This window comes from Molothrus aeneus, chromosome 1, assembly GCF_037042795.1.
Source record: "Molothrus aeneus isolate 106 chromosome 1, BPBGC_Maene_1.0, whole genome shotgun sequence".
Lineage (NCBI taxonomy): Eukaryota > Metazoa > Chordata > Aves > Passeriformes > Icteridae > Molothrus > Molothrus aeneus.
Window position 1 is genome coordinate 5,682,901 of NC_089646.1, and position 22,087 is coordinate 5,704,987.

General features: G+C 40.0%; 1 protein-coding gene across 2 annotated transcripts in view; it reads left to right on the plus strand.

Annotated features, from left to right (window-relative positions):
- The window catches only part of LOC136557178 (sodium channel protein type 5 subunit alpha-like), a 177,022-nt gene that overhangs the window by 13,738 nt on the left and 141,197 nt on the right, over positions 1-22,087 (plus strand). For both annotated transcript variants that reach the window (XM_066550788.1, XM_066550798.1), the window contains exons 5-6: positions 2,105-2,196; positions 10,445-10,675. In XM_066550788.1, the coding sequence (XP_066406885.1) occupies positions 2,105-2,196; positions 10,445-10,675 (323 nt within the window). The remainder of the gene's footprint in view (positions 1-2,104; positions 2,197-10,444; positions 10,676-22,087) is intronic.

Genomic DNA, 22,087 nt, shown 5'->3' on the forward strand with positions numbered 1-22,087 from the left:
TTTGCTTGTAGCCTGTGTGCTGCCAGAGGTTATTTCTGTATCTGCAAACAAAGATGGGCTGGGAATTCAAAATGGAGGAGCCTGATAAGGGGCCATGAGATTCACATGGACGGAGGGTTTTGAGCTAACAGAAAATACAATTATTTCACTGATGGGTGCTGCAGTGGGAAGAGCATCTTTTGCTGTAGAGTTGTTGCAAAATAGCTTCTTGTCTTCTCTTTTGGGCAGAAACAGCACAGATTAGGCCACAGAGAGCTGTTTTAAATAGCACACTTAAGAATAAGACATGCTGCAGGTCACCAGGGCTTCTCTCCTGTCCTGTGCCAGCAGACACAGCCATGGCTTGTGACCCTCTCTGGGATCAGGGATGGGTTCAAAGGAAATGATGAAACTGCCCTTGTTTAGATCCCTCTCTCCAGACTAGTGAGTTTCTCTTTCCAGGACAGATGAGGGAGAGGCAGCTGTAGCTCTGGGTTGGGAAGTGCCCTGTCAAGATCTTAAAGACAATAAGCAATTCCCTGGCTAATGGGAAAATTCAGCACAGGAATTCCAGCTACTTCTCACTCCCTGGTACAGAAGAACTGGTCAGCAGCATTTTAATCAAACCAAAGGTCCAAAATAAATCCTAATTGACTATTACAAGCAGCAGCATATGCTTGTTCACATATTTATAATGTGTTTTTACAAATCTCTGGTCAGCAAAAGCATTTTTCCATCCTAGAACTTCTCCCCAGATTATTTTTTCCTCCACCTTTCATGCTGAAGAAGAGTTTGGGAGAGAAGCACAGGGTAAAGCTGGGGAGGAAACAGGTAAATCATTGCCCAGGCTCCCCTGTGAGATTATGAAGAGAAGCAATGTTGTTCTTCCAGGCTATAATCTGGATTAGTAGATATGGAGAGGATGCTTTGTCCTCCCCAGGGGCCTTTGGACAAAGGCCACTTAAGCAGGCATTTTGAAATAACCAGGTGAGTTTTTTCTCACCTGGTTAACATTTAGAAACAAAGGCCCCAAAGAAGTAGGGTAGTTGAATGAAATTGGGTAGAATTTTAGAAGTGAAATTCAAGGGTCCAAGATCTCTTTTGTTCTGAAGATAGAGTGGTAACTATGGTTTTTCTGCATACTGACTGGGAGGAAATAATTTTGTGCAACACTGATTAAATGAAGCTCATTCCATGACTGGAATGCTCCCTCCTGGGAGCATTTGGCTCGGATGTGATGAGTCTCCAGGATGACCAAGAGAGGCATGGCAGGGAACAGCTGGGACTGGTATTTTAATAATAAAGAACTTTTAGTAGGATGGCAGATATATTCATTTAGACTCCATCTTCCCACAGTTAAAGGGCATGAAATTGAAATATAAAACAAAATACAATTTAAAGCATCTCTTGAAACCAAAATTTGCTTTACCACAGAACTATAGCATCTTAAACTAAATAACCCAGTCGAAATGCTTGAACTATTTTGCTATGTTGTCCTATACGTAGTTTTCAGAAGCTATTATGTGAAAATTGCTTGAGTATTTGAAGCAGCAAAATAACTCTTAATATTTCCAATAATGTAAAGAATTTTATTTTTTTGTTCAACTACATGATGGTAAAATCTTTAAAGTATTTATGGCTGAACAGCACAATAACAGAGTTCACTCAGTAGTTTTAAAGGATGGATGCCTAATAAAAAAGTTTAATAGTTCAAGTGGCATTTGAAATGATGTGCACTAATAAAAACCTGGGGCAAATGACATCAAAGAGCAGCCTGAAAAGTGGATGCACCTCTCATTTGGCTGCATTCTCTCCCACTGTGTATGAATGCTTTCTTCATTCAGACAAGTCTCATACTCTATTGTATAATTCCAAATAACTGTGACTTAATTCTACAGGTATGTAGGAGAATTTGTGAATGTAGGCAGTGTTTCACCTCTTCGGACTTTCAGGGTATTGAGAGCTTTAAAAACTATTTCAGTAATCCCAGGTAAGACGCCCTGATCCTTACGTTTTGGCTCTCAGCTACAAGTGATTCTTTCTCTGTCTCTCTTTGTCCCTTTGATTGTTGTTTTTTTTGGCTGGTGTTTTGTCATTGTCTGTGTGTGACTTTCCCTTGTTACAGATACATAACTGAATTTGTGGACCTGGGCAATGTCTCAGCCTTACGAACGTTCAGAGTGCTGCGGGCGCTGAAAACAATCTCAGTCATTTCAGGTGAAAATCAGGTTAAACACTCGGGCTGCAGTTAAAGCCTACATGCCATTTCCAGTAGTAAACACCGTAATTACCAAAGACTTAACCATAGATACTGATCAGGAAATGGAGGAATGTAGGGAATGTGACCTGTCAATAGAATACACCTTTTCTTACATGTTTTTCCAAAACGGTTTTTGTGGGCAGAAGGAATGAGAGTGCCTCCAAAACGGCAGAGCTCACAAGTGCTGCAGTAAGAACAGTGGCTCGTGAATCACATACATAAAGTCCTCATCTGTGAACCCTATGAAGATGGCAATGAAAATCTTTTAAAACCTTCGTATATTGATTTTTAGAAATGGAAGGTTAATGACCTCAAAATGCATATTCATGTTTAAGAGCACATCGATAGAGGAATCTAAATCTGTGCTATGAGCTGAGGTTTCAAGACTGCAGGCACAGATAGCCTAATTTGTCATGGTGTTTATCCGTTTGCATGTGATAGAAACACTGCTGAAATTTTGGGCCTTGAAGAGATCGGAAAACATTTCAGTGTTTATTTAGGTAGGTTCAGCATTTCCTCCACTCACGTTTTCTCAAATTTTCAAGGATATGATTTCTCCCCTCCTCACCCCCTCAAAAAAAAGAAGAAAAATCAGTTTTACTACACATCTGGTATGAAAGAAGATCTTTATATAATCTGTTATTATTAAAACAAAAATAGTATTAAGTAATTTATGCAGAGTTGAGTCCACTGAGGACTAACCATGCAACAAAACTTTCTTGCTGAGCATTATCTATGGACAGGTCTCATTCAGCCTCAGTGTTTAACATCTCCAACCTGCATGACAAGGTAGAGAAGATAGCAAAAACCATGCATGGTAGATCCTTTCTGTGATAATCCTGAACAGATGTTGGCAATTACATGTTAAAAATATTCAAAGCATTGAGAGAACTGCTCAGATTCTCACTCACAGATCTTTAAGGTTAGAAAGGCTTTTCCACCCACTCTATTATACACTATAGTATCAATCTAAACAAACTATGTGTAGTAAACTTGCAGGAATATGTATTAAAACTCATCACCACATGGAGTATAAGCTAGAAATGGAAATTCAGGAATGGAAGTGTTAATAAAAAATATATGTCTGGGTCTATAGTTTGGTTCCTCATTCCAATACCACAGTAATGGAAATCAGGGAAATTACTGGGAAAGAAGGTAGTTTTCATTGGAAGTGTGTGTCCAAATACAGAATTTAAAGAGATTCATTAGGTCCTTGAAACAGGTACCTGTCTTAATTTTTGTCTTTAAGTTTTAAAGAACAATTGATTAGCAGAGATTTGTGGGGATTTTTAAGTTGTCTCTAACAGGATTTCCATTGAGAAAGGATTTTATTTTCCTGTGGAAACAAAGCTGAGCATCACTTTACAGATCCTGTGAGATGACAGTGGCTATTGAGAGAGAAAGGCAGAGTTTGTTTCCTAGATTCCTCTGATAGCAATTTGAAGACTTAACTTGGAGGGACATCCATCTCCAGGGGACACCTTTCACCTTAGATCTTGTCTCAGGCTTGAGCCTCTTCAGAGCAGAGCATGTCCATTTTTCTGAGTTACATATACAACAATTTTCTGCTGCCCTATATCAGAGGAGGAGCTGAAGCTTGTTTTACATCAAATGATAAGATATGACTGCTGAGATTCAAAATATCCAGATTCAAATACACCAAAACCCTTCAGCGGTATTAAACACTGAGTTGTTCCATTTGTTAGTTAATAGGAAAAAAAAAAGGAGTGTTATTTATTAAAGTAATGCATAATAACTCACATTCTCTTTTTTCATTCTGACTGAATATTTGATTAGTTTTTTTGATAACTGCATTTTTATGTACAAGTTCCTGAATTATTTGGTGACATAACTGCACGTAACATGCTAATAGAATATCTGGCCTTTGATTTTATCATCAAGATTACCGGTGCCCTGAGTATTAAATTACAAATGTGGAGAGCTACAAATTGCCATAGCTGACAGTGAAATCAGACAAGGTGGGGTTTTTTTTAAATATTAGCAGATAATTTCAGAGGAGTCAGTTCATCTTACAGTTAGGCATATATATTTTAAAAGATATATTGGACATGATGCTGTGGTTTCTCTGGAGATCAGTCTGAGTTTTTAATGATAACATAGGCTTATGCTGAGGTGAAATATTTTCCCCCAGCAGACTTAAAAATGAAAAGATGATGAGCATTATCATCTTTCATGAGATTTTTGGGGTTAATTGCCATAGAGAGGAGAAGGTGGTTGTTATTTTTGCTTCCTCTTTCACGTCTCAGGTGAAAAACACCAAGCTGTATTTTCCTTTGGAAATATCTGATCTTTCCCTCAATAAAATTGATCACTTTTCCATCAGGTACTTCTATTTGCACAAACATGCTCGGACTCCTCGTGCTCAGTGAAATTGTTTACAGAAAGCCACGGGCCAAGTCCTCAGTGGTGTGAGGCTTCTGTCCAGCAAAGCACTTAGAGGCTGCTTTTCAAAGGCATTCTGCTTCACTTGGAATCAATGAGTTTCTCTATCGACTCCAGAGGGAGTCAGTAAAGCTGACAATTAGTGCTTTTAAAAATCTCACCTACCTTTAATGTCTGGCTCTAAGTGCTCAAGCAGGCACCGGGATCTTTAGAGGGACACGGGCTCTCAGGGCTGAAAAAGATCTCCCAAATTCAGAGTCCATTCCCCTGGCCTAAGGCTGCATTTAGCACAGCTCAAGCACGGCATGGTATTTATTGCCTGACCTCTTTGAGAAGCCCTTCAAAGCTGGAGGTCCCAGGGTCTTCCTAAGAAGTCCAGGAACTGTTCCAGTGACTCATTGTTTTTGTTATTAGAAGATTTGTCCCAGGTGGATGGTTCAGATCCAGACCCAACAACACAAATGTTGGCATCTACCAGCCAGCTTCCCTCTCACTGGAGAGCTGGGGCTCAGTTTGAGTGCCACAGTGCCAATATCTACTGCTCCAAATGTCCATGGACCTGCAGGTCCTGTCTCTGAACGCAGCCTCTCCCTCTTTTGCTTCATCAGATCTCTCTTTTTTCCCCTGGAGCTGTGTAAGGCATTAGGTCAGTGCCTGATCTCCTGTGGCAGCCCTTAACGTGCCAGAAGACCTTCATGGAACCCCACAATTTCCCTTTTCTGCACTGAGCACACCCATTTCTTCCTGTTTTCCAGTTGCCCATGATATTGAGAGGAAAACAAGCTTTGTACAGGTTCAGGTGCTTAGAAATAGGTAACATTTTCTCTATGGAAGCATTTTAAAACCTTTAACTCTCAGTGATTTGATTTACTAATTGGCATCTTGCGTGTTCCCATGGCAACTGGATTCATTTGTTTTTCTAGCCAGATAGGAACCATGGTCAGCAGCAGAACAACCCACTGAAGCCACTCATTTGTCTCCCATTAGCATCCCATTACCAGAGCATCCAAATCCCAATGGGCTCAATAGGAACAACAACAGAGGGTCTTGAATCATACTTGACCCTCATGGAAATCACTGATGTTTTTGATAAGTACTAATTGAGATAATATAAACCCTGAGGTACACCCACTCCATCAAAAGGCCACAAAAAGCAGGCCATCATCATCATCATAATCCTCATCATCATCCCAGGATTTTGAAAACTGCCTGTGTGCAGCTGTATCCAGAGAAGCTCCCCTGCTCATTCTGGAGCAGGCGTGTACACCACGGACATCTCACACGAAACGACAGGGTACCGGGGAAAGGTGACCTCATAGAAAATTGGGCCAAGGCACTTTGGGGCCTGATCCAGCTCCCATTTAAGTTAGTGTGAGACTAAAGGCTATAAATAGTGCTGTGAATGTTATCCAGTGCCTCTGTGATAGCCAGAACAGAGCTCGGAGAACAAGAATTAAGACTGTGTGGAGGAGACCGACCCCCCGTTCACTGCACTGAAATCCTGCTGCAGGGAGATAAATGTCACCCTTTTGGTGGGTAAATCACTTAACTCAAGAAGTAACTACCCCAGAGGTGAGAAACATATGGCATATTTGTGTTTTCCTTGGAGACTGGCCTGTCAGTCACTTCTCCACGCTAAGCCACCCTGCACCTGCAGGAATGCTGACACCAATTCAAGTTTGCCAGCACATTGATAAACTCTTTGCTGCCCCATGTCTCAGTAAGTAATGACAAAATACACTCAACAAGGGTGAGCCCTTCTCTCCCTACATGCCTGTGACTCATGCATTTACAGGACACAGATGTATCCTCAGGGAAAGGAATGGGCTTGATGAAGACAACCCTGCTGCAAGTCACACTTTTTTTCTTTTTTTTTTTTTTTTTGGTGGTTTTTTATTTTTCTTCTCCTTCCTGCTTGTTTCCAGACTGTGCATGAACGTGTCTGATGTTCTGTAGGTGATTGCCAACATCTGGTATGGATGTCATACTGAATTATGCTAATACTTCCTCACATCTCACATAAGGAATGGATGGTGTTTTGGGATCCTGCCATTTCTCATTGTTTGGTGTTGCTTGCATTTTCTATGGTTTCTGATTTGCATTTGAAAAATGATTATTTGATTAACCTCTGAATGTGATAATTTCTACCTGCCTTAACAGGAACATTTGGGCCAAATTCTTTTTGCTCTCTGCGGATGTCAGGCTGCCTACACAGCCCTCATTCCACTGATTTTGGATCTCGTGGTTTTTTTCATGTCATGCAAGCAGGATTTGGCCCAGAGGTGTGGAAAGAAGTCAGTGATTCAGAAAAAGCCTGCTATTGATTTACTCCACAGGGAGTAATCTATAGACCCATTGTTATTAACAGCTGTAGATGTTACTCAGCTTTGGATCAGATCCTCAGGTTTTTTCCTGCATGCTGCCTGGTTTGATGTTTGACTTGCAAGAATTAAGTAAATGCTTTTAATGCCCCATAAATAATATCTTCTATTAAGCTATATTGCTGTGCTCTCATTGGCACTATTTCAAAGAAGGATTATTTCTCCAGAAGATTTAACCGTGCTCTAAATTTGAATACATCTAGCATTGCTTTTACAAAACATGGGATTGATTCAGAGAAATGCAGAGCACCTGCAAGAAGTCCTGAGTGTCCTTAATTCCCCTCAGCCCTTCTGTTTTAGAGGCACAGATAGCTTAAATGAGCAATGAATTAAATATTTTCCTTAGCCTTGGCACTTATTTGTGTCAACCACCTTGATGGATGCTACTTAATTTTCTGAGAAAATTTTGGTTTTAAAGGGTGAGAAAGAAACAGTTCAACTGTAAGTATAACACTCTCCAAATGGTTTTCCTGGAAAGTTTTAACAAAGGTCCAGGAGGCAGAGTACAAGTTATTTTTAAATGGTCTTTAATTACAGAAATTGTATTTGTAAAGAATCATCTTCTTAAATTGTTCAGAAGCTTGTAAGCTATGAAAACAAAACAAAACAAAAGTTTAAAAAAAGTTTAAAAGGAAGTAAAGCAGAAAACCATCTCATAAAGAAATTAATTGATACCTGCAAGGAATGAACTTGTAAAACAAAGATTATAGAGTTGCTATTCTATTTAAAACTCCAGTAGGTAATCTGGGAAAAACATGTTTCATGAAATGACCTTGAAATTGGCAATACTGAGGCCTGATTTTGAAAACAGAGTGTCTTTATTGGTGGATAGAATTTTGTAGGGTTTTTCTCTAATATTATCCCTATTCATGTTAGGACTCCCATTGTCCTTGCCCATATGAGTAAGAATAATTAGTGCACTTAGATGGTACAAATACAGACTCCAAGTTTGTATTTGTATCACAAACAAATAAATATTCTTCAGGGATTTCACAGGGAGTATGGCAGTAAAATAATTTGTAGTAATTTTTCCTTAAGACCTTAAGACTCACTTTGCATTTGGATTTCCCAAGTTTAACCAACTTCAATAAAGCAACATCTGTGCATTCAAAGGACAACCACTGATAAGAATCACTGAAAATATTTCAGAATATTAGATTTAAAAAATTTAGAATTCTAGTTTATTTGCAATTTTTTTCCTCACCTCACTACTTGTGTAAGACCTGGCTGTCTTAAAGGTCTTATAATGCTGGGCAAGGGTGACAAGCCAGAAGTCCATTCAGAATTGTGCTACATCTAAAACTAGTTCCTGTTCAGGTAAAAAATTTACTCAAGGCTAGATTAGCAGAAGAGGTTTTATTTTATTTTGGCATGAAAACAGGCAGCCAAGCCTACAGATGGGTTCAAAAATTCAAAGTCAGCCTTTTTCTAAGTATCTGAGCATAACTGACCTCATTTGTAAAACCTCTTTCTGGTGAGGAGGAGAGGTAGCATGAAAATCCAGGTTTTGCCTGATGTTTGTCCTGCAACAATTTATATATGCTTTATTTTTGAGCAGAGAAGGGAGCTGTCTAACCTCACCCTCTTTACCATGCCACAAACTCATTTTGGAGAGGGAAACAAAGAATTTAGTGGGGAGAGCAGCAACTGAGAGAACCAGAGGTCACAGCCTCAAGCTGCACCAAGGGAAATATGAGTTGGATATCAGGAAAAAGTTTTTCACAGAAAGAGTGAAAAAGTTCTGGAATGGCTGCCCGGGGAGGTGGTGGAGTCCCCATCCCTGGGTGTGTTTAACAAAGCCTGGATGTGGCACTGGGGGCCAGGGTTTGGTTGAGCTGTTGGGGCTGGGTTGGGCTCGATGATCTTGGAGGTCTCTCCCAACCTGGTCATTCTGGGAATTCTGTGAGCTCCCCACTCCTGGTGGATCAGTGCCTTTCAGTTAAATGGGCCATTTTACAGATGCTAGTATCATTCACAGATTAGCAATATCCCATGCAGGAGTGGAGTATTTTAGGCTGCTGGGTGCAGGGACTGCTGCACCTGTTGGCCATTCCAGCAGCTCATCCTCATCTGAGAAACCCTGGTTTCCACTCATTCTAACCAGAGGTTTTTAAGCAAAGCCAAAAGCTAATTTTGCTTTCCTATGAGTCCTGAAGTACATTTTCACATTATTTCCAATTACGCAGCCCTAGCTTAGCCTTTGTGGCTGCCAAATTCTTGGGGTGGAATTCCAAGGAACTGAGATTTAATGTGTGTGTTCATATTCAGTGAGCAAATCAATGTGCTTCTGAATATTGCCCAGGAGATTTCCTCCTGTTTCCTCTTTGAATTTTCTTTTTTTTTCTATTTAAATCAATTTTTCTTATTGCTGCCATACTGGTGACACAGATTATCAGAAGCACTTATTACTGCTTGCCAGTATTAAATAGGAAAGCAATGACAAAATTGCCACGAATGTGCAGCTGATATTAATGTCCAGCTGCAGCACACCAGTTTAGAAGAGAAGGGTCTTTTTTAAAAAAGGAATGGGGTTTTCTGTTGTAGTCATCTAATATTCAATCAGCTCAAACAGTGCTTATCTCCAGGAGCACTTCAAAAGCAATAACTATCACTTGAGAAAACTGTATAATTATTTTTATCTGAACATTTATGGAAGAATAAAGTGAAGCTAGTGTTAAAGGGTGAAATAATAAAAGAGAAGCTAATTGGTGTGACCCAAGTCTTTGGTGTTATGCAATGGGATTATTTATCTACTTTGGCAGCATACTATAAAATGATTAACTTTGCCCAGGTAGTTTTGGAGCCTCAGGTTGTTTTACTCAAATAATTTCCACTGTATTTATTTGATTGCCTATATTTGGCTTTTTTTCTAATCCCAAATTCTTGTTGTCTTAAACAAATGAATTGAAGGCAGAGGAATTATTCATATGAGGACAGCATGTTGGATTTGGCACTAAAATATGTAAAACAATCAGGGAATAAACAGCATTTCCATACCTCTTCATCTGTTTATGTGAGGGATAAAGTTATCAGAATCACCTGAGAGATTTAAAAGCAATTAATGTTCTGAAAATTCAATGGGATTTAGGCTTTACCACCATTACTGTAGCTCCATGAAAATATAAAGTATTCCATATTTTCTTTATCCATGGATAGTTTCACATCTCACTGTCCCTCCATCCAGTTCTTCCCCTCCATTTTTAAACCAGTGTTTGTGCAATTCCAGGACTTTTGTACAAAACCAGGCGAAACTAGACATTCATAGTGATCACTTGTCTCTCGTTTCTGACATCCAGTTGCAAGCACATACTCAAAGCCCTTCAGATTTCCCTTTCCATGGAGATTTTCATCATGAAAAGCAGCTGTCTGCAGACACATTTCAGTCTCTCAGTCTATAAACTCTTGGCTTTTATCTCCCTAGGGCTGAAGACCATTGTAGGGGCACTTATCCAGTCTGTTAAGAAACTTGCAGATGTGATGATCCTGACCGTTTTCTGCTTGAGTGTCTTTGCCCTCATAGGCCTCCAGCTCTTCATGGGCAACCTGAGACACAAATGTGTCAGGGATTACACCATGTTTAACTTCACCAATGGCTCCTTGTACTTGGATGGTAGGATGTGGAACAACTCAGAGGAATTTCTTAGTGATCCAGGTAAGCTCCTCTTTGCCCTGTAACTGGTTTCTGATTATTTGAGGTTTGGAATTTTTTGTTTGTTTATTTGTTCTTGGGTGGGGTTTTTTTGTTTGTTTGTTTGGGTTTTTTGTTTGTTTGGTGGGCGTTTTTGTTTGTTTGTTTGTTTTGATTATAATGATGAAGATCTGTACCTGAATCAGCAAAATGTGACTACTGCTCATCATGATGCCAGTGTGGTTTTGAAAGGCCTAGGTACCTTTCTCTGAATCTCTATGGTGCCTTCACAGTTCATGCTGAAATCACTTCTGCTGCTTTCCTGTGAAGTCCTGGCTGCCTCACAGATGATTTTCACAGTTTTAGGGGGTCTTATGTATTTTTAAAGCTCTGTTTTCTGGAATTGAGCAATCACATGAAAATTTCATCTGTGTGTGTGTGGGTCTGGTTTGCATGTTGTTTCTCTGAAGACAATGTATAGCTCTTGCATTTTCTAGAAAAACTTCAACATTTGAGTTAATGGCCTTAAAAAATTCAAAAGGTAAAGCGAAGCAATTCAATCTTTATTAATCTGAAAAATCCCAAGAGAATTTTTTTAAGGAAAACTTTTGCTGTTTGGGCCTAACTCATTATTTGGGTTGGGCCATCCTGCACAAACTCATGACCTTCTGTATTTTATTTATTTTAAGGAGAAAAATGAACAACATAATCAACCCATTAACTGGAGTTTTGGTTGAGAGGAAGTGTCATTCTGTCTTGGGGTAGCTCTGCTCTGACTCTGTGCACCCTGCAGTTCTACATCTCCAGCCACCTGCACTATAAAAACCCCAAATATGACTTGTGGGAGTTGCCTGGCTTGACCCAGGGCTGTGTTGAGCCAGGGATTTTCCAAGGGCAGTCCCTCCATTCCCCACTGGTGACTTCTGGCCTTTCTGATCAGTTCCTCTCCCTGTGGTCTGAGAACCCTGGAAGCAGTGGTGTTAAGAAGGTTTCCTGTGGAAACCCAGGGCACTGGGAATATTTCCCTGTCTGCTCTGGGGTGCCCTGACCCCCAGGGGAGCACTGACTTTGACCCTCATTCATGGAGAAAGTTTCCTAAAGTCCAGAATAGACCAGAATCCACTAAGGTGTGAAATAGATTGTAGAGAGCAGTGTAGGTGTATCACTTAGGTGGGAAATTGAGGTTTTGGGATTTTTAGTGTGTTGTGGATGGAAGCAAGATGGAGGGCACAGGGTGTTGTCCTGGGCTTCTTCTTCTTCATTCTCCTTCTTCTTTCTTCTCCATGGGTTTGGGTGGCATTTTGTAATTGTGTGGAAAAGTCCACATTGTGGGCTCTGTGAGATCAGTTATTGGGTTAAAAGGGAAATAATCTAGGTGTCAGTTCTTAATTGGATAGTTTAGCTTTAAAAGACCTTGTAACAAGAGATTGTTGGCCATTTTGTGGTGCTTTTCCAGTGTGCTGAGTCTGGTGTGGAGAGCGTGCAAAACTCTAGATAAAATCACAATAAACCAGAACCTGGAGACTGAAAATCTCCAGTGTGTCTCTCTTTCCTGACACAAAACCACTCCAGGAGGGTCTCCCCCAACAGAGGAGCCCCCTGAGAGGGCCCAGGCAGAGTCCCAGAGGTCGGGGAATCAGCAATGGATATCCCAACAGTTTCCTTCAAGGAATAGAAAGGTCACCATGGGTGTCTTTAGGGCATGATGTGGTGGATGCAGCATTAAGGAAGGAGAGGTCACAAAGCTCTGCCTGAGTGAGGGTTGTTTTTGGAACTGGCCCTGACCACCAGGCTTGTGTGTCCTCTCCATGCCCCTGTATCAGAGCCTTATCAGCTGAAAGGGGAAAGAGCTCTTGGAATTCTGGTGGATGATGTGGAACCTGCTGAAGTGTTATCCCATCCCTGCTTCCAGTGAGGAACTAGTAAAGATGTTTGTGCACCTGTGCTGGATTAAGCCACTTCAGGGCTCCTCTACCCACAGATAACTGAGACCTGTGTGAGGAGCTGCTTTCCCTGTCTCAAAGAGGCATTGAGGGATAAAACAGTGATGGCTGGAAGCACAAAGCCCTGCAAGAAAGATGAGAGGGAGAAATGGGGCTGTGGAGATAGTCTGGCTCTCTGGAAATGGAAATAGGGTAAATGTGATACAGGAAAGTCTGTTAAAATACAGATAATGTCAGGGCCAGCTGCAGCATTGCTTTAAATGTGGGGAATTGTACAGCTGCTCCAGCATACCATGAGCAAGTTTATTTATGTAGTTCTGATATGGGGAGGAGGGCAGACATTCCCAGTAATACATATAGGAAATCCAGCAATGGTTAATAGGGTCATGAAAATATACTTGCTATCACTAGAGGAGATTTGCCTATTACAAAGATAACCAACTTGGTGAGATCACGGATTAAAGTGAATTAAAGGTAGTAATAATAATAATATTAATTAGTATTTTCATGATATCTGAAAAGAAAGACATGGTGCATTATGACAAACAGTTGTCACTTTGGATAGACAGAAATCACTAAAATTGTGAAAGTGTTGAGGCAATACAGCAGGCCCCTGAAGACCAAGAGGAATAGCAGATTTATAAGAAAAAAGTATAAGAACTGAATAAGAACAATGAAGCCTTCCTCAAAACACTGGAGAAGGAGGCTTAGCTATTAGGCAAGAGAGAACAATATAAAGTAGGATTTTCATTTAACATCCCCTATTGCACTAAAGTGATTCAGAAATGGAAGGACTGGCTCATTTTGTGACTAGATGGGATAGTGCTTTGTATTTCATTTTGCATAAGTATTATGGTGAAATGAAGTGACCGTTTAAAGGAGAGGCACTGACCACAATTTAATAACAGTCCGAATTTCAAGTACTGCAGGGAATTAAGCAATACATACAGTTAGATTAAAGCGTAGGCAGACCAAATTAGACAAAAAGAGGAATATATTAAGAAACAGAATCATGTCAGTGTTTGTTCTGAAGAAGAACTAGAGAAGAAAATTGGCCAGCATGTTGAGATAGTAGAGTTCACTCAAAGGGAGCACAGAAAATTACAAGAGCTCTTTGGAGATTTCAAAACCAATGTGGCTGAGTCATTTAGTTTGGAGCAGGGACACTAATCTAAAAAACCCAGAAAACAGAAACCTGAAGTACTGTCAGAGATCCATATTAATACTTTATAGAAAAAAGGGAGATGTAAAGATATAAAGGAGTCCAAACCACTGAAAATTAAATTGGAGAAATTCTTAATTCCGTTCATCAGGACACCCAAATAGATAATTAAAATGGGGTGATGTGACAGTTCTGCTCTTCTTGAAGAGCAAAAATTTGCTTTGGATTTTTTAAGAACATTTTAATATTTTAAAGGACAGCAGGGAGCCTCTGAAATGGCATCAGCCTCCTCCTGTGCCTTATAACTGTTTTTTGCATGAATGAAAAAACAGAAATCAGTAAAACCCCTTAAAAGGGAAATTGAGGGAAGCATTGTTTGGTGCTGCAGAGGAAATGGTTGAGAGATTTAGTCATGAGGTGTAAGGAAGATAAGAACTTGGGTTTGAGTCTTTCAAAGCCCTTTTTAGTTTGAGATAATTGTGTGCTGTGGGCATTTGCTACAGGGGACATTTTGGTTGTGTCTCTGGGATGGCCCAGGATAGCTCCAGGTCTGCTTTTATATTCAAAACTTCATATCTGGACAAAGTTCTGTAATCTTTCCTTATCTGCTTTCAACCTCCAGGCAGGAAATTTTTTTCTCATCTGTCTTCTAGATCCTCTCATTTTGGTTTTATATACAGGGGAAAAAGTCAGTTTTTAAACTTTGTGTCATCACTGGCTTAACCAGTTATGTGGTAGCTCTTGATTTTTGGTTTATCCCTGAGGAAATAACCACCACAACCACAGATTTCTGGAGCTCCTTCCCTTAATTCCATACTCAAGACACATGGGTACTTTCCTGTTCTACCAGTGTGTTCAAGAAAAGTCTTTTTCTACAAATCCTGTCAATCCTGCATTGCAAGGTTGCTAATGTTGTTGAGAATTGTTGGGTTTTCCTCTCCATCTGCCATGAGATGATCATACACTGAATCCCATAAGGAATTCCTGCCTGTCCACCCAACATTCTGCTTGTTCTTGCCATCATTTCAGTGGCTTCTGCAGCTGGAGGAAGTGCCAGGTAACTTGAGGAGAAAGAGGCAAAATTGTAAGCATGGAGATCCAGAGGGAAGATTTAAACTGGCTCCTATTTAGGTTCACTAAACACTAGAATACAAAGTCCTAGAATATAAAAGTGTGAGCAAATATTACTGATTAGACTATCAAGAAGGGAAGTGTCCAGGCATTGTCATTAAAAGCTTAACTCTGTGGAAGGAACTTCTGCTAAGCTACTGTGGATGCTTCTGCTGTCCCAGCTTAATTACTGGGCACAGCAGTCATGGTAAGATGAGACAAATTTTTAGTCTTTCCTCAACTCACAGTGGAGATTCAGGTCTAAAATCTGCCTTTTGCTGGGCACCTCTCTTTGGGATGAATAAGAGAACTTTTATATTCTTTCTACCCTTTTAAATGGCTCAAAATTTAAACAAGAACTTCTGTCACTGATGTATTTTATGAAAAATCCTTTTGTTAGGATCTTTTCTCCTGAGAAGAAGAGGCCTCAGAAACAAAAAACATAAACAATAATTATCTGCTGATGTGGAATGCAACAGGTGCATCTTTGATTGGTCTCATGTGGTTGTTTTTAATTAATGGCCAATCACAGTCCAGCTGTCTCAGACTCTCTGGTCAGTCACAAGATTTTATTATCATTCTTTTCTATTCCTTTCAAGCCTTCTGATGAAATCCTTTCTTCTATTCTTTTGGTATAGTTTTAATATATAATTTTCTTTTAATATAATATATGTAATAAAATAACAAATCAGCCTTCTGAAACATGGAGTCAAGATTCTCATCTCATCCCTCGTCCTGGGACCCCTGTGTGAACACCGCCACAGAACTTTTAAGAGGAAGGCTTATCAGAAAAATTATTCCATTCTGGCTTTGTCTCCAATGAGTAATGCTTACCGCTGCAAAGCTAGAGAGGTGGAAAAATGAAGATTAAGGGAGAAGTAGCTCATCAGGTCTCCCAGTTCCCTCTGTGCAACTACTCTTTGAATGAATGGATTGTGGGATGAGAGACAGCTGAGCATCAGATAAAATCAGGCTAAAAAATCCTTCATGTCAAGTGCCAGTGGTAAAATTACAATCATTCATCTGGTAAAATGGCGACTACTGATAGGTAATTATTTTCCTACCTGCAGTTCTAGATTTGGTAAGAGATCGCGATCAATAAGCCCAAGGAGGATTATTTTTAGACATTAATAATAACAAACCTGGAAGATTGGAGTTTTAGATACAGCAGTGATTGTACATAAAAAATTAAATAAAGGGGGAAAAAGGTTGAAAATAATGATAGTTTACATCCACAGCATTATGAAAATTATGAGATCAATATATCAATGTCAAAGTCATTGTGCTGTTGGTTATCATTAAGAGAGTTACTAGTTTAGAAATACCAGCTGACTAAAAAACTATAAGCCTAATTTCAATACTTGTAAAAATTTCTAGGAAAGCAGCTCCAAATAACATCTGGAAAGCCTGTCTTGGGTTGTGGTGTTTAAATTAAAGACATTTTTGATTAAGTGAAGCTTCATGAACGTGCAAGTTAGAACGGATTAAAAGCTGTGGGATGTCAGATGTGTCACTGGCTTAGAGAAGTACCAATGGACTGGGTGTAGTTGGTTCATGTAGCTGGTGATTTTAGAATCTTTAATGTCATTTATGTATTCCATTATGAAAATGGATTATTGACTAGTCAGTAAGTAGAAATCTGAGTCCTTTTGTTGAGCAGGGTTTAATGTAAGGGCTGAAAGCATAAGAAAAAAAGCTTTAGAGTAGAACCTTAAAACTATAATTAAATTATATAAAGTCACTTATGGAATGATAGTCTTAAACCCCAGCATTTTCTTTTTCTTTAGACTAAATACCTTGTTTAAGACACTCTGAAAGAGTCTTGTTTTCAAATTGTTTTATATACTTTTTCCTCTCAAAATCAGAATCTTTTAAGGTAAAAAAGAGCAACCCTGTAATTTCCGTTAGTCTTGTCCAAGCAACTGATGTTAAAAAAAATTAACAAGTAAAATAAATGAATGTTTAACCTTTATGAGCCTTTTAAAGGGAGGAATCAGCTACTATTTTTATAGTTCAAAATAAGTATTTCAGGGTTGTTATTTTTCGCTTCTAGAGTATTTTCTGGCATTCATTTCATGGCAGTGATTTTTTTCTTCTGCAGTCAAATTGTGTGGTTAACAGTGATCTGGGGGAAAACACAAAACAACTTTAAAAAGAAAAAATCCAGATCAAGATTAATATAACATTTTTTGTCACCTCCATTTAGACCCGGAAGCCTTAGGGTTGCTTCAGGTTCTGTATTTAGAAAGTTGTACAGGGTATGTGAAGTTTTGGGGATACCCATCCAAATCATGGCATTGGGCACTTGAGAAGGGATCAAAGGCTTGTGTGGAAGAGATGCTGAGGCATAGTTGTGTGAATATATAGAAATGTGCATCTGCATGTAGATGAGACTGCGGGGATCTTCTCTAAGCTCTGTTCCTGATTGTTATCTCTGCCTGATGGAATCATTTTTGTTTCCAGAACCAGTGAAATGGAGCTCTATGAACAGATACTCTGAATCTGCATGGGAACTGTAGAGAAAAGAATTTTGTGCAAGTCAGATAATAAATATGGCCAATTTTGGGAGAGCTGAAGTGTTTGAGGCGTTGTCTGAGGGTGTAATAGAAGACACTGAGTGCTTGATGAATAATTATGGAGGTGGGAGGAAAGAGAGAAGCAATAAATCTAGTTGGGACCGGAATAGGTGTTTTTTTATGTATGATTGTGAATGAACCAGTGATTAAAACAAGGAACCTCTCTGGGCTTTCAGATGGTGCTTGTCAGCATGGAATCTATTGACATTACTCTAACTGTAAATATTGTGGCTTTGTTCAAGTACTGTGGGTCTTTTGATAAGTAGCTTCATCAAAGTTCAAAACTTAATGCTCTGATGTGTTATTAACATGGGTATTGTACCTGTGCACTTTAATTTTTTTAGCTAAATAGAAAAAGAAAACCCCAACAGAAATGCAAGGATCATAGGAAAAAACATAGGAATTGAAAATGCTGAATCCAATACAATCTTTTCCTGACCATCCAGTAAGACTTTTTTCAGCCTTGTGGTGAAAGATGATGTTCTTATATTATAAATATTTGAAATATTTTGTGAAACAGGAGCATTTCTACCTCAGTTACACCTTTTGTTCTCATCACTGCTAATAGAAAGGAGAGATCTACTTGAGGAAAGATCTGCTATGGAAAATTCAGACCAAACATTTTCCGTTTTCCTGCACCTTCAAATTTTTCATAAACTACAGAATTAAAACACCACCTGGCTTGAACAGTGATGTGCATTTAGAAGGACTTTCTATGTGCCCATTAAGGTCTGTCCATGCTCCAGGTTCAGCAATAAAGTGCATTGCAAAGGAAAGAGGCATCTTCTGCTTTTACACTGAGCACACAGCCCAGGTGCTCCCTGAGCAGAGAATAACTTGCGTTGCTGCTTGCTCTCATTGCACTGGTTTTAAGGAATAAGTAAAGATATATCTTCTCCTGATAATTTCTATCAATGTTGAACTCCCCCAAGCGTGGTAGCGATAAAATATGGGAATTCCCAGGCTCAATCTGGCCTTGGCATACCTAGAGCAGCATCTCTCTGTGCCACTGAACAGTCCCATTTGCTCCAGCAAATGATTAGTAGAGCTCAAAGTATAGGTATTTTTCTCATTTTCTATTAACAATAATTGTTGTAACTCAGGATATCCTTATCTACACAGGCAAAAAATCTTTCTTTGAATGTTTTGTCCACAGGGGCAGCCTGCAGCCTGCAGCAGCAACTTCAGCAGTTCAAATGGGAAATACAGTGAAAAATATTTCCTTTATCTTTAGTTTTGAAAATTTTTCTTTTTTTTCCCCCTTCAATTTTCTTAAGGCAAAAGACATTGTTATCATGTTCTTGTCACTAGGAGCACACAAAACTCCCTGTTCTCTTTTTCCAGAATACATGCTATTTTTTACTATGATAGTCACCTTTTTTCCTAGGATAAAAGATGCCCATTTTTTCAATTGCTGCTCTTCCTAAATTTTACCAGTCATCCTCATTACTTCTCAATACTTCCCAGTCTGGCAGGTACCCTATTGAAAGTGGTCTTTCTTAAGATCATTAAGACCAACCATTACTCCATCACTGCCACGTCCACCAATAAACCCTGTCCCCAAGTGTCACATCCACACATCTTTTAAACACCTGCAGGGGTGGTGACTCCACCACCTGCCTGGCATGATAACCTTGGAAATATTTCATAATATCCAATCCAAACCTCCTCATGCGCAACCTGAGGTCATTTCTCCCAGCCCTGTAGTCACTCGTTCCCTGGGAGAAGACTGACCCTGACCTGGCTGCACCCTCCTGTCAGGGAGTTGTAGAGAGTGAGAAGCCTTTCCTGCCCTCCAGGAGATCAACATTCCCACCCAGCTTGGTGTCATCTGCAGATTGGCTGAGGCTGCACTTGATCCCCCTGTCCCTATTGCTCCATCCTTGCCCTCCTGTATATCAATATTACATTTTCCTCTGATCACAGCTTCGTATTACATAAAAGTGTTGACTGAGAAACCCTACCAAAAAAAAGAATCCGTCTCTCTTATCTGAACTTTTACAGGAAATTTAAGGGCTGACAAGGTTATGAATAGGTGAGATTTTCTCCTTCTCTGCTTTACTTCGTTTTCTGACAGCTTAATATTCCATTTTGCATTTCTCTGCTTTTTTTTTTTTTTTGGTGGAGTAGGTGTCTCTAGTGCTCCTCATTCAGTCCATGGCTCAGACTTTATTTACCTGGAAAATACTGTGTACAGGAGATGTTGTTACCTCTCTGCTCACCTTCTCTTTCCCTTGTTCTTATAAATGTAACAAAGAAGTGCAGGTGCAGCCCTCTGTTAGCCCACAGAGATCCTGCACACTGACTTTTCATCTTAACCTATGTTTTCTGTCTCCCAGCCATTTTTTTATCCAATTCATTTGTTTTCTTTATCACAGTAAGTGCAGAAGATGTGGGTTTTTTTTCTATTTTTCCATCATCTGCCTGTAATCACAAATGCATTTGACCTTTGTAGCAGCTTTTGATTTTAATTCTTTTGTATGAAACATATGAAAAAAAATCCACAAAACACAAAACCTCTACAAAACTTCCAGAGAGCACACTTCAGCACTTTGCTGCCTATTCATGTGGAGCATATGTCTAAACAAGTGGTACTAAATATGCTTTTAGTTACTATGCACCCTACAGCCCTAAGAGTGGGGGTCTGAGTGACTGGTGAGGCACAGAGGCATAGAAGGAGATTATCTGAAGATGTTTAAAAGCCAGCATGTGTGTTTATTGCTAGTCATTGTCTCCTGTCTTGTCTTCCTGGGGATGCTCCTGGGCTTGGCAAGATCCCCAAGACAATTTGAGAGCATCTAAATTCCCTGCTCTCCTCTAGTGCACACCTCCAAAAGCTCCTGACATGCTTTTTCTCCTCTCCTGATGTGTTTTTGTTCCCTTAGACCATGTGAGCAGCACAAACCAGGTACTGTGGATCTCTGAGGCTTTCAGAGCCTCTTCCTAGTGCACGGGAGCCATCTAGCTCAAGAGGGCTTGATTGATATTTTTAGTGGCTTTTTCACAAAGGGGGAAAAAGCTGTACTGTCAAAATTGGAGACATTTTCTGTGCTGTGGCGACTGCTGAGCCTGGCTGGGAAATTGTTTCTCTGACTTGTCTGGAGAGTGGGGAGAAGCACTAACAGGAGCTACCAGAGAGGTTCAAACTGAAGGAGTTTCAAACTCTCCTCTCACCACCTGGTTGTATGATTTTCTACAAGCTCCCAGCCCCTCCATATCTCCTGCAGGACAACTCATGCCCAGAATTCCGGGCTGTGTTTACCACAAAGTCATGTAGTTGCTAGTGCTGTACATAAAGTTGTCCCCTTGCCCTCTGATCCCTCTATCCACTCAATCATCTTGGCCATAAGTCCTCCTGTTCTTTTTTGAACTGAAGTTTAGGAAATGTCCTTCCATGTGGTTACAGGGTATGGAGGCATTAGAGAGGTGAGCTAGAAGAGATTTCCCAGGGAAAGAGGGAGGATGGGAAGCAAGGAGATGACAGCACCCAAGAGCCTCTGAAACTCAGCAGAAGGGTCAGCAGCAGCAAATACCAGGGGACAGCACAGAACACCCAGATCTCCTGTCAGGGGCTGAGCAACAGGAGAGCAGCTGATTATTATAATTATTTACAACCCCTTTTAGCCGGGAAGAACTAACCGGCGGTTCCATTTTTTCCCCAAGCATTCTCCCCTAATAACACCCTTAATACAGCCTGTTCCATGGCTTTTGTGAGGCATGTTTTTCATCTTCAAACTCAATTTCATTTATTAGAGGCTTCTCCGTGTGTGACACAGTGTGCACACAGCAAGTGCAGCAAGGATTCGTTTTAATTATCGCGAATTACCGGGAGGCAGAGCGCGTTTGCGCCGGTGGGCGAAAGGGCGAGGAGGGGGTGTTGTCTATTTCCTCTCCACGCCACATATCACAGCTGTAAGGAGATGGAGCTTTCTGAGCTGCATTTTAAATTTGGAATGGGCACGTTGGGTGGCTGGCAGTGCTCTGTGCCAGCCCCAGCGCTGGGAGAAAGTCTCCAACCAGCGAGTGCCCGTGTGGCTGCAATAAATAGTCTGAGATAACAAACACCTCTCTGAAGTTTTTGTTAGAAAGTCAGCCAGAGGACTCTTCTCTGGGCAGTGACTAATGATATTTGAATGTTGCTCTTTATGCAAGTGTGATAATATATAGGGTTGTTGTGGTGGTTTTATTTTTAATTGGAATTAATTTGTTGTAAGATGAGTCAAAATAATGTTTCAGGAGGGCCTTCAAAGAAGGAGCAGAAACTAGAGGCAGAACATATATTTTCTAAGCTGACTCCAAACCTTTTTCAGTTTTCTGAATGAGAAGAATTTCCTTTCCTTCACACAGAAATGATGAAGGTTTCTACCCTGCAGTCAATGTACCCTACTGGTTTTCTGCTCAGTTGTGTGATAAAGGTGTGGAAAGCACAAGCTGGAGCATATTTTTAATTGGAATTTTTTAATTTTTTTTGAGGAAGTTTGCTTTTTTTTCCCCTGTTAATTTGACAAATGGAGACATTGTGAATGTTTACTCTGTTGGAATCACCTAGTGTAGGAGGGAGCAATGCAGAAACCTGGAAGATATTGAGAAATCAGAAAAAGTGTAGAATGAAACAGACAAAATGATAAGGAACTGACTTTGGGAG